Source organism: Sapajus apella, unplaced genomic scaffold (genome assembly GCF_009761245.1).
Source record: "Sapajus apella isolate SASKATOON/1434 unplaced genomic scaffold, GSC_monkey_1.0 scaffold159, whole genome shotgun sequence".
In the NCBI taxonomy this organism is placed as follows: domain Eukaryota; kingdom Metazoa; phylum Chordata; class Mammalia; order Primates; family Cebidae; genus Sapajus; species Sapajus apella.
The window spans coordinates 571,435-585,071 of NW_022437099.1; the positions used below are offsets into that span (position 1 = coordinate 571,435).

A 13,637-nucleotide genomic window follows, 5' to 3' on the forward strand; every position below is an offset into this window, starting at 1 on the left:
ATGTTGAATTTTATCAAATGCTTTTTCAGTACCTTTGGTGACTCAGTCAGAGTCCAGTCAGAAAAACAGACTACTCCAGCTATTTCAGAGAGAAGAGATTGAATATAGGGATTGGGTTACACATGTGTTCAAAGGCTGACAAAACACAGAGGAAGCGGGGTACAGTACTAGGATAGTGCAGACACTGTCACTTCCAGCGCTGAGGAAAAATAAGAGGTGATGTTAGCACAGCTTTGGAGCTTCGTTCAGGGCTCCCGTGGGGCTGGTATCCAGGCCTCTGAGAGAGGCACTGTGGAACTGCTGTACTGACGTTTGAGGGTGTGGGTGCAGCTCAGTGAGTGTTTGAACCCCTGGGGAGGGTCTGTGACCTGGTGGGTGCCAGGTGAACTGAGAGGGGTCCCATCTGGTCAGTGTTTGGAGAGCCAGCTGGTGAGGGAGTGAGTACAGTAGAGCCTGAGGACACAGCCTAGGGCTAAGCCCTGCAGCTTGCTGGTGTCTTTGAGGGGGTGTGGGGAGGCTGGCGCTGAGAGTGACGACGGAAGGTGGGGGCTGGAAGCACCATCTGCTGCTGCTGGTGGCATACTGACAGAAATAGGAAACTGGGAAGGAAGTCCCTTTTTCTCTCCTGTCATCTTCCATCCTCTCTCTAGGACTTCCTGCTGGCAGAAGTTAACAGGGAGTCAGCCAACGTGGGGTCTGGAAAACCTAGTTGAGTTGGTGGAACTCTAGCCCCAGTGTTACAGTCTAGCAGAGTAGGCTTGGAGAGGAAGAGCATGGCCAAATAACTGCACATGAGGAATCATGCTGTTCCCTGAGCATGCCATTTCTAGGTGTCCAGAATGACTTCCAACATGGTTACATTAGCTTCATATCATAGAAGGAAAACTCAAACCTTTTCCAAATTACAGGTCACACCACCAATTTGTTACTCTTGTCAATACTGAATTCCATTCATTCTGTTATGCTCTTACTCTTACCAACCTTCTTCTTTGATTTAAAGTGTGCATATTACTTAGGCTTGCAGCTAGTGCTGTGCATATAATGGGCAATGCTGCTGCGTCCTTTTATTCTTTTATTTTTTTTGGGACAGAGTCTCTCTCTCGCCCAGGCTGGAGTGCAGTGACGTGATCTCCGCTCACTGCAACCTCCACCTCCCGGGTTCGAGCAATTCTCCTGCCTTACGCTCCCGAGTAGCTGGGATTACAGGCATGTGCCACCATGCCCAGCGAATTTTTTTGTATTTTTAGTAGAGACAGGATTTCACATGTTGACCAGGCTGGTTTCAAACTCCTGACCTCAAGTGACCCGCCCACCTCAACCTCCCGAAGTGCTGGGATTATAGGCAAGAGCTACCACGTCTGGCCACTGCTGTGTCCTTTTCAAATCTCAAATGAGCAAGATTGCTGTCAGTCCCTGCATCAGCTAACTGGAAGAACGGTGTATTCCAAATCTTAGCCATATCTAACCTTCCTTTTTCTCTTAGCTTTTATTATGCTTTCATCATCAAAGAGTATAGCTAATAGGAGGTGAATTATTAACGTGCGTTGGCATCTATAGAACAGCAGAAATATCCCTCAAAGCTCAAAAACAGTTTTATCTGGTGGATGTGTTCTAGGGTGATGACCATATTTTCTGCTTCTTTGTGGAATAATTCTGTTTAAAACCTGTTGTCCGGGTGGGTCACGGTGGCTCACACCTGTAATCCCAGCATTTTGGGAGGCCAAGGTAGGTGGATCACCTGACGTCAGGAGTTTGAGACCAGCCCGGCCAACATGGTAAAACCTCGTCTCTACTAAAAATTCAAAAATTAGCCAGACGTGGTGGAGTGTGCCTTTAATCCCAGCTACTCAGGAGGCTGAGGCAGGAGAATCGCTTGAGCCTGGGAGGTGGAGGTTGCAGTGAGGTGAGATCACGCCATTGCACTTCAGCCAGGGCAACAAGAGTGAAGCGTCATCTCAAAAACAAACAGAACCCCAAAAAACAACAAAAAAAACTTGTCCAAGCATAATTAATAATAGCACCCTTTCTTTTTAAATGTGCCCTCGTTTGTCCAGCTGGAATGGCTTATGTCTGTTATCCCAGAACTTTGGGAGGCTGAGGTGGGAGACTCACTTGAGGCCAGGCATTCGAGACCAGCCTGGCCAACATGTTGAAACCCTATCTCTACTAAAAATGCAAAAAGTAGCTGGGTATAGTGGCTCATGCCTGTAATATCAGCTACTCAGGAGGCTGAGGCATGAGAATCACTTTATTTTTTTTTTTTTGAGATGGAGTCTTACTCTGTCACCCAGGCTGGAGTATAATGACATGATCTCAGCTCACTGCAACCTCCACCTCTCAAGTTCAAGCGATTCTCCTGTCTCAGCCTCCTGAGTAGCTTGAATTACAATTGTGCCCTACCACGCCCAGGTAATTTTTTTGTTTTTTTAGTAGAGATGGAGTTTCACCATATTGGCTGGGCTGGTCTCAAACTTCTGACCTCAGGTGATCCACCCGCCTCGGCCTCCCAAAGTGCTGGGATTACAAGCGTGACCCACTGCGTCTGGCCGAGAATCACTTGAACTCAGTTAATGGAGGTTGCAGTGAGCCAAGATGGTGCTACTACCCTCCAGCCTAGGACTATAGGGTGAGATGCCATCTCAAAAAAATAAAAGTGCCCTGGTTTTGTTGCTGTCCCTTTACATCGAATCTTTCTGACTGATGTTCAAGCCGTCTTCCCTGGTGGAGTTCTGTTCTATTAGAAATTCTAAAAGTTCGCAGGGCATGGTGGCTCACGCCTGTAACCCCAGCACTTTGGGAGGCTGAGGCAGGCGGATCACGAGGCCAGGAGATCGAGACCATCCTGGCCAACATGGTGAAACCCCATCTCTACTAGAAATACAAAAATTAACTGGGCATGGCGGCATGTGCCTGTAGTCCCAGCTACTAGGGAGGCTGAGGCAGGAGAATAGCTTGAACCTAGGAGGGGGAGGCTGCAATGAGCCGAGATCACACCACTGCACTACAGCCTGGGTGACAGAGTAAGACTCAGTGTCAAAAAAAAAAAAATTCTAAAAGTTAATCTCTTCACCACATGAGGATGCCATCCAGAGAGAGGTTGAAGTCTAGGGTTGGGCTGTTATAAGGACCTGCAGTATCAGGTTGCATATGTGCCTGTAATGACATATGTGTCCATGATCTTCAGCATACATGCCTTCTTAGGATGTATTCTCAGACATCCAAACACATGCACATCTCTAAGGGATTTATTTTCAACCTTAAGTATTACTATCCTTTAATAAAGGAATGATTCTTTGCAAGATGAGCGATCCTATTAATCTTTTTAAATTGCAAGTCTTGGATGCAAGGGCATAACAGGGTATGGACCAGTTGTTAAGGCTCCACACAGCAACAATGTCCAAGTGTTCTTTAGGTTGTGAGTAGGTTGTGAATTTCCTTACAGTTTGATGAGGTTTGTTCTGTTAGGGGTTTTTGAATACTGTTTTGTTTTTTTTTTTTTTTTGTGACGGAGTCTTGCTCTGTCATCCAGGCTGGAGTGCAATGGTGCGATGATCTCGGTTCACTGCAGCCTCTGCCTCCTGGGTTCAAGGAATTCTTCTGCCTCAGCCCCCCGAGTAGCTGGGACTACAGGCATGTGCCACCATGGCCAGCTAATTTTTGTATTGTTAGTAGAGACAGGGTTTCACTGTGTTAGCCAGAATGTCCTCAATCTCCTTACCTCGTGATCCACCCGCCACTGCCTTCCAAAGTGCTGGGATTACCGTGAGCCACTTGCCCAGCCAGGTTTTGCATACTTTCAAGGGATTTTCTTAAACTTGAGAGTTCAGAGATGTCTGTTATGAATGAGATTTTAAGAAGAATTGAAAGGGTTCTCCCATAGGCAAATTAGGTCAGCAACTTCACTTTCCATGCTTTTCACACTTTTGGGCTATTTGTCACCTAGTTTCTGGGTCAGGTGTGTATATATGCCAATAGGCTGGCTGTTTAGGTGAACAATAAGATGTCTCAATACCCTGGTGTTGTTACTAATACTCAAAAGATCGATTAAGTGTGAGGTTTCATTAAGGGCAACTTCTTCTTTTTTTTTTTTTTTTTTTGAGACAGAGTCTCGTTCTGTCACCCAGGCTGGAGTGCAGTGGTATGATCTTGGCTCACTGCAACCTCTGCCTCTTGGGTTCAAGCAATTCTCCTGCCTCAGCCTCCCAAGTAGCTGGGTTTATAGGTGCCCACCACCATGCCTGGCTAATTTTTGTATTTTTAGTAGAGATGGAGTTTCACCATGTTGGCCAGGCTGGTCTCGAACTTCTGACCTCATGATCCACCCGCATCAGCCTCCCAAAGTGCTAGGATTACAGGCGTGAGCCACTGTGCCTGGCCAGGGCAACTTCTTTTCTCCAGGAATGCCACTTAATGCCACTCTAGGACTGGCTCCGAGAAAGATGGGAGAAGCTTAATATTTCTTGCTTCCTGTAACTGTATGCCCTTTGGTACAGGGTAGCCCTGCAAATAGGACAGAAAGATCATTTGCAGTATGAATGGCTGGAGGTTGACGCCCAACTTTCTCTGTGTTCAAGAATGGTTGTTTCCCATTTGTCAGTTGTGTTAGGTCCAAGGGATTTCCAGGAACTCCTCATGAGTCTGGATCTTAAGGAATCAATGAAGCCCAATCAGAAATATCTTAATGTCAGTTTCTTTCTTTCTTGTTTTTTTTTTTTTTTGGTGAGAATTAAAATTTTATTATCTTTTTAAATTTTTGTGGGTCCATAGTAGGTGTATATATTTATGAGGTACATGAGATGTTTTGATACAGGCATGCAATGTGAAATAAGCACATTGTGGAGAATGGAGTATCCATCCCTGGAAGCATTTATCCTTCGAGTTACAAATAATCCACATACCTTCTTTAAGTTATTTTAAAATATATGAGGTTTTCCAAAAAAGAATGCTTTCTGCGAGAGGCACCCCATGGTGAGGGTTCTTTGTGGTGGCGGAGGAATTAATGAGGGTAGATTTGGATTTCACACCCTTTCTACAGAGGTGATGGGAGCTCTCTTTCTATGTTTGCTTTGCAGGTGCTGAGGGCAGTGAGTCATCTTTGTTCGTTCTTGTTTCTCCTGGTGACACAGGAATGTACCTTTACCAAAAACTTATCACAGAATCTATGATGTGTTATTTCCATTTGGTTAGTGATTAAAACTATCTTTGGGTTTCCTCCTACCATCTTTCCACATTTACTTTGGGAAAATGCAAAAGGAATATTTCATTTTCACCACAGTAGTGCCTGTGATACATGCAGTCATGAGCTGGTAATGAAAAAAGCAAAGAGCTGCTTAGCTTTGATTTAATCCGTAAATCACTTGGAAAACCAACTGAAGGGTAAAAAGGTTGCAGAAGGCACTGGAATTCTCTTTTTTGTTTTTTCAAAAGAAAGGGTCTCGCTATATTGCCCAGGCTGGATTCAAACTCCCAGGCTCAGGCGATCCTGCTTCTGCCCCAAGTGGTTGGGATTACAGGCATACACCACTGCTCCCAGCAACAATGGAATTGTTAAAAACAGGCTGGCCACCTGTCTGACTTACTTGCAGTTAGCACCCACACTGCTTATGAAAGTAGCAGTGAGTTTCAGGCCTTTTCCTTGTGGTTCATGTGACCTTGTGTTCCCAGTATTTACCAAATATTTTAAATAGTTTCCCAAAAAATTTCCTCTTTCATTTCGCACAGTGTGCACATTCAGACCATAAAAGGACCTATTGGAATAAATGCTGAAATTTCACAAACCACAGTGTATCTTAATGATAGGTTTTTAGATATAGATTTACAGGGGGGCTTTATAGTCGTTTCATGATAGGCTGAATTTTTCTAAGTCTTTGATATTTTCCAGTTTGCCTCCTTGGGATTGCATTTTGGTAGAGAAGTCTTCAATACCCCAGTTTTCTTAACTTCAGTAGTCGTTAATTGAACAACTACTCTTGGCAATAACCTTCTTCTATACCATGGAGGATATCAAACAAAAAAGGAGAATTGACCAGATGTAGTCACTGCTTTGTAGAATTTTACATTGGGAGGGGAGGGATGGAAAGATAAACAGAATCACAGGAATATGGAGAGAGGCAGATTCATTCCAGCTGGAGGGGTTTGGGGAAGGTTTGTATAGGACGTGGCATTTGAACTTGCCCTGTCATGATTGGTTGGAAATAGACAAAGCGGTGATGGGTTGGGAGGGCATTTTAAATAATGCAAATAGATTGAGCAAAGGCTTGAAAGTAGAACAGTGCTTGGCATTTGTTGGGAGAAGGGGAGTGATAGTCACTCTGTGGACTGGAATCGTAGTCTTAATGGGACAGGCGATAGGAGATGGTCTTCATCCAACTGTGTGGTAAATATCCTCTGGCCATTTAGGCCCCCTCTGTAAGACACACAGCCAAAATTTAATATATGATTAGAATGCAAAAATCTATCATTATAAGACAAAAATCAAGAAGCAATGTATGTGGTGTTGAAGAACACAGATTTGAAGCTAAATTGTCTGGGTTCAAATCCTTAATAGCTGTATTATCTTGGGCAAGCAACTCAGCCTCTCTGATGCCTCAGTTTCCTCACATATAACATGAGTGTAAGAACAGTCCCTATGATAGATTAATTGCAAGAATTAGATGGTTAACATGAAAAGGGTTTACAGCAGTACCTGACATATAGCATAGAGTAGTATGTAATTGTTAGTAATTAGTAGTAGTGGTTGTTGTTTTAGTATTTGTATTTGGGTATAATGTGTCATTTATCTTTTTTCCTCTGAGAAAGATTAGTCTTTCTGTAGTGTATATATTCTAAATAATTTTGCATTAGTGAAAGTATAGCATCTCAAGCTCATAAGTGCATGAAGACTCATGCAGGAATTTTCATTGTGATAAAAATGTCTGTCTTTCAGAGAGAATTTGTGCTTTGCATTGCAGCTGTCTAGTTTCACTGGCTTCTTCTTGGGACGTGGCAGATTGTGAAGGTTGATTGGTTGTGTAGCTTATTCACATGTGTGTGCATGTGTATACCTGTGTGTGTATCACAGGTTTTCATTCAGTCCATTTTGAAGTGAATGGGATATTTATAGAAGAGAATAATGTCTTTTCTATCAGGAGGGTGTCTTGGTTACAAGCAACAGAAACCGACTTTGGCTAATTTAGTCTTAAGAGAACTAATTGGAAGGCTGCTAGGAGTGCCTAGAAGGGCCAGAGGCTGGGCACCAAACTTGAGAAAAAGCAAGAAGCAAGGTAGCTTGGGTGACTAGGAAACGCAGTAGCCAGGTCACAGGCAAACAGCCTGGTCTGCGTGAAGCCGTTGTTGCTGTCATTGTCACTGCAGTGTGGGATCCCCAGCTTCCACTCATTCCTACTCTCCTCATGTAACTGCTTGTTGTACAATAGCAACAAATTGGAAGCAGTTTAAATGCTTAGCAATAGGGATCTTAATACATTATGGAACAGCCATATAGTGGAATAATTGCAGCCCTTAAACATTTTATGTAAGAATATCGAATGACATAGAAACTGTTCACACATTCTATTAAGTGAAAGTGGCAGGTAGCAAAACCATATGGGCAGGATAATGACATTAAAAATCTGATGAAGTAGGCATTACTGCTATTCCTATTTTACAGATGACGCATAGACATATTAACTCTTTTGCCCAACATCACGTGGGCTAGGAAGTGGAAGAGGAGGGTTTAAACCTGGGAGTGAGGCTCAGAACCAGGCACTTAGCCATTTCACTGTCCTTCCCCTGATAAAGACAGGCTCTAGAGGAAAAAGTAATAATGGAGTTATAGCTGGGTAGTGAGATCATGGATACTTATATTATTGTTTATTCTAATTTCTGTGAACATATTTTACCTTTAGTAGTGACCAAAATGATTCTTAAGTTATTGTAAAAATATAAAGTTTTAGAATACTTTTCTTCCAGTTGAAAAGTTATGTGTCCAGGTGGGACATGATGACTCATGCCCATAATCCCAGCACTCTGGGAGGCCAAGGCAGGCAGGTCACTTGAGGTCAGGAGTTGGAACACCAGCCTGGCCAACATGGTGAAACTCCATCTCTACTAAAAATACAAAAATGACCCAGGTGTGGTGATGCACACCTGTAATCCCAGCTACTTGGGAGGCTGAGGCACAAGAATTGCTTGAATCCCAGAGGCAGAGGTTGCAGTGAGCCGGGATCACACCACTGCATTCCAGCCTGGGCAACAGAGCAAGACTCTGTCTCAAAAAAAAGAAAGAAAAGAAAAAAAAAGCCGGGCACAGTGGCTCAAGCCTGTAATCCCAGCACTTTGGGAGGCCGAGGCGGGTGGATCACGAGGTCAAGAGATCGAGACCATCCTGGTCAACATGGTGAAACCCCGTCTCTACTAAAAATACAAAAAATTAGCTGGGCATGGTGGCACGTGCCTGTAATCCCAGCTACTCAGGAGGCTGGGGCAGGAGAATTGCCTGAACCCAGGAGACGGAGGTTGCGGTGAGCCGAGATCGCGCCATTGCACTCCAGCCTGGGTAACAAGGGCGAAACTCCGTCTCAAAAAAAAAAAAAAAAGAAAAGAAAAAAAAAGGAAAGTTATCCAGAGATATCCATCACAAATTTCTTTTCATATATAACAAGAAAATTTGAGAATTGTCTCCAGTAATATATGAATTTTCTCTTTGAACTTGTGGGTCCTACTGCGTGTGTTTATTGTAGATAGGATAAGCAATTTCTATCACTGAAACCAGAAAACATCTTTGGAATTTTAAACTCAGTTTTGCTGTGTTTTGGGGATTACATAAAAGCGTTGATAAAATAGTTTGTGCTTTAAATGGAAGATTTAAATCTGTGAAGCTTTTTAAGATTTGTGTTTGTCACGTCTTGGCACACATTTCTTGTTTGTAGAGTCTGGTTATGAAAAGACTGTGGTTTCCATATGTATATTTAAAATACTCTGAGTCATGGATTCAAATGAGTAATTGACATAATATATCTCCATCAGATTTCTGCTTTGTCATAGCTTCACATGAGGGCAGTACCTTTATTTTAATACTTGTAATAGCAAACATATTTAATTAGCAAAATCGTATTCATTTTAAATACCTTTCCCCAGTGTCTTTTATGACTTTCCAGAAATTGCTCTATTGGAATGAAAATGTGTGTTTGATTTCACAGGAAGCTTAGGAAAAGGGTCACAGGTATATGAACACAGGCATATATATATGGTGCTAGAAGTGATGTGTACATAGGTGTTTGGAGATTAGAAGCTTCATGTCTCCATTTCCTCCCCTTTTTTACTGAGTCTCAACTTAAGATCTGAAACCACATTGATTGTAAGATGTACAATTACATGTGCCACCAAAAAACAAAAAAATGTGATTGTAGCCAGGTGTGGTGGCTCATACCTGTCATCCCAGTATTTTGGGAGGCTGAGGTGGTTGGGTCACTTGAGCTCAGGAGTTTAATACCAGACTGGGCAACATAGTGAGACCCCATTTCCACTAAAAATACAAATATCAGCCAGGCGTGATGGCATGCACCTGTGGTCCCAGCTACTTGGGAAGCTGAGGTGGGAAGATCGCTTGAGCCCGGGAGATGCACTATTTATTGCACTCTAGCCTGGGCAACAGAGTGAGACCGTATCAAAAACAAAAAACAAACAAACAAACAAAATGCAGTTCTAAGATTTATAATTACATGCTCCACCAAAAGAGAAAAAAATGCTATGAATTAAATAGAATAATTAAATAATGTTGATGCTTTCTAATTATCTATAACCTTTATTTATAATATTGAAAGAGCCACTTATTTAAGTATAGATTTTTTGCATATGTTATTCTCACATCTACAAAATTTAAAAGTATAAGAAAAATAGATTAAAGAATTCTTAAAATGTCTTCACAGTCAGTGTCCATCTCTTCTGAGTCATCTGTTTGACACAGAACCAACAATATTTGTATTTCCACTAATGAGTAATCAAAGTGTTGACAAGGCAGCTTTTCTGGAAGAGGGCTCTGTAAGTTTTTTTAAACAGCTATATTAAGATTGAATTCACATATCATATAATTTGTCCCTTTAAAATGTAAATGTCAATGGTTTTGGGTATACTCAATTATTCATTTTGTAAATTTGGTAAAATATACATTATAAAACTTGCCATTTTAACCATGTTTAAGTAATGCAATTCAGTAACATTAATTACATTCAGAATGTTGTACAGTCATAGCCGCTGTCTATTTCCAAAACATTTTTTAGTCACCAAAACAGAAACTCGGTAACCATTAAGTGGTGACTCTCCATTTGTAAGTATCACATCCATGTATCAGACCAGTGTTTCTTTTCCATAGTTGAATTTCCATGAGAACTTGTTCTCCCCTGTCCCTTGTTTTTTTAACCAGTGAATCAGACACACACACACACACACACACACACACACACACTGGCACTACCACATAGCATGCATTTGTCATGATATTGTTATAACTGTTGAGTGAAGAGTTCTCTTTCAAAACTCTTTAAAGACAGATGCGTAGGATGTTATTAATATGTACAAAGAACAGCCAGATATTGAAATAATTTCATTAAAATGTTAGGGAGATTATAGAATGTATAAAAATATAAAAATTCCATGTTACTATGTATAGGATCTTATTTTAACTATCTTTTATATAGAGTGAAAATTTAAGTGGAATCAAAGTTTATAATCCTAGTATGCCCATGTAAAAGGGTAGCCAATATACAATGCCTTGTCTTTTAAAATTTCAAGTATGCATCATAATATCACATTGAAACTCTTTGAACATGCCTAAACATGGAGATGCAAAATAAGAAAAATTAAATCATTCCCTATTTTTGTATGTATCTTTTTGGTTTTTTTGAGACAGAGTCTTGCTCTGTCACCAAGGCTGGAGTGCAATGGCATAAACTCAGCTCACTGCAACCTCTGCCTCCTGGGTTCAAGGTATTCTCCTGCCTCAGGCTCCCAAGTAGCTTATAGGCACCCACCACCACACTTGGCTAATTTCTGTATTTTTAGTAGAGATGGGATTTCACCATGTTGGCCAGGCTGGTCTTGAACTCCTGATTTCAGGTAATCCGCTCGCCTCAGCCTCCCAAAGTGCTGGAATTATAGGCATGAGCCACCATGCCTGGCCATGCTTAGACATGGAAGTCTTCTGTTTCAAGGCTCTAATCTTCTGTTTCAAGTCTCAGTTTAATTATTGATAGAATGTTTCCAGTATCATTTTTTTCCCTTTAGGGTGAGATTAAAATGTGTAGACCTTTAGATGTAGAATTCCATTTACAAAAAGTGATCATACATTGGGCAATAAGTTAAATATATTTATTGTATTTCAGTCTGAAATTTAATTGTGCATGTCTCTGGTAGGGTATTTTTTTGCTGTTTAAATCTCTGCTCCAAATATGAGCCAGGAGCTCTGTAGCTCAGTTTTAAAATTAGTGGAAACTGCATGTTATATGAATGGAACATTCTTTTTTTTTTGAGTCAGGGTCTTACTCTGTCACTCATGCTAGAGTGCAGTGGTGCAATCACAGCTCACTGCAGCCTCGAACTCCTGGGCTCAAGGGATCCTCTACCTCAGCCTCCTGAGTATTGGGACTACAGGCACTCTCCACCACACCCAGCTACTTTCTATATTTTTTCTAGAGATGGGGTTTTGCCATGTTGCCCAGGCTGGGGATGGGACATTCTTATCACTATTCCCTATACCACAGATTTCTTCAGAACTTAATAATAGTTTTGTTCCTTATCAAGAACCAAGTTCATTGGTAGCCTCTCAGAAAATTGGACTCAGTTCTAAAATGAAGAGAGTCATTTGCTTGAACCCAGGAGGCAGAGGTTGCAGTGAGCCGAGATTGCACCTTTGCACTCCAGCCTGGGTAACAGAGTGAGACTCTGTCTCAAAAAAAAAAAAAAAAAAAGATATAAAAATAGGGAATGATTTAATTTTCTTATTTTGTATTTCCATGTCTAGGCATGTTCAAAGACTTTTAATGTGATATTATGATGCACATTTGAAATTTTAAAATTTATCAAATGCATTTAAAAATTGATTTCCTCCATTTAAGAAAAGTCTCAAAATCACTTCATTATGTATAGTGTTCTTCTCTCCACCTTGCTTATCTCTGAAACAATCTTTCTTGGACTTGTATTTGAAATTTGACAAGAATTATTTGTATCCCTCTTTAACTCTGAATATTCTTGTTGCTTCATAGGATGTGTATGTCTGAATCTGATCGCTTCACTCCACATCATGAAATCTTCCTTCTCTAGTCTGCTTCAAGTCTCAGTTTGATTATTGATAGACTGTTTCCAGTATTAACTTACAAGCTATGACTGTGAGTTGATAACTGTTGTTTTAACAAAGATACAAAATTTATTCAAATAAATCTGTTTCTTTAGTCACCTGGGAAAGCTGGATATATATTTCTGTGATGTTGGGGTGAGAATTCAGAACTGTGTTTTTATTTTATTTTAAAATTTTAATTTTATTTTTCAAGATGCAGTTTTGCTTTTTTGCCCAGGCTGGAGTGAAGTGGCACTATCTCGACTCACTGCAACCTCTCTCCCCCACCCCCGGGTTCAAGCGATTCTCCTGCCCAGCTAATTTTTGTATTTTTAGTAGAGACAGGGTTTCACCATGTTGGCCAGGCTGGTCTTGAACTCCTGACTTCAGGTAATCCATCCACCTTTGCCTCCCAAAGTACTAGAATTACAGGTGTGAGCCACCACGCCTGGCTGGAACTGTGTTTTTAAATTGAAATTAACTCTGGATGCTGTCTTACGGGCTGACTAGTTACAATACGACATCTTTCCCTTTGCTTAGTTTATATGGTTAAAAATACATATTTGGCATTCTAGCCAGCCTGGCCAACATGGCAAAACCAACCCCCCCCCACTGGCCCCTCTCTCCATATATATATATATTTGCAGGTGTGTGTGTGTGTGTGAGATATACACACACACACACACACACACACACACACAGGCATTCTGGGGTCAGAGCATTTTACCTTGCAGTTTTGTTTGTTTTCTTTAACTTTGTCCCACTAAGGTTTTAAGATTACTGTAAATGTGATAAAATGAACATACAAGAAAACCTTTGTGAACCAGGGTTCTCCAGGGATTTTTGACTGTATATTTGGAATGGTGTGAAAGGCACTGGTGGCTGTCTTAGTTCATTTAGAGTTGCTATATCAGAATACCTGAAACTGGATCATTTATAAAGAAAAGAGGTTTATTTAGCACATAATTCTGAGGGTTGGAAAGTTCAAGATTGGGCATTTGCATCTGGGGGAGGGCCTTAGACTGCTTTAACTCATGTTGGAAAACAGAAGTGGAGATGGGGTGTGCAGAGAGACCACATGGCAAGAGAGAGAAACCAAGGAAGCCAGAATCTTCTTAATGACCCACTCTCTTGGTAACCGTGGGAATGAGAACTCACTCCTGTGGGAAGGCATTAGTCTGTTCATGAGGGATCCACCCCCATGACCCAGATGCTCCCAGCAGGCCTACTAGGTGGCACTTCCCACCACTGCCACAGTGGGTATCAAACTTTAACGAGTTTTGGTGGGGACAAGCCAAACCACAGCTGTGGTCTTGCCAGTGTGTAC

At 41.4% G+C, this 13,637-nt stretch overlaps 1 protein-coding gene across 4 annotated transcripts in view; it reads left to right on the forward strand.

The window, feature by feature from the left end:
* Positions 1–13,637, forward strand: part of SMURF1 (SMAD specific E3 ubiquitin protein ligase 1) — a 120,131-nt gene that overhangs the window by 36,394 nt on the left and 70,100 nt on the right. Inside the window, exon 1 of one of the 4 annotated variants that reach the window (XM_032266556.1) lies at positions 4,290–6,376. The exons of the other annotated variants lie outside the window; for them this stretch is intronic. Coding sequence (XP_032122447.1) covers positions 6,355–6,376 — 22 coding nt within the window. The 5' untranslated portion in view covers positions 4,290–6,354. Of the gene's footprint in view, positions 1–4,289; positions 6,377–13,637 lie in introns of those variants that run through there. 4 annotated transcript variants of the gene reach the window in all.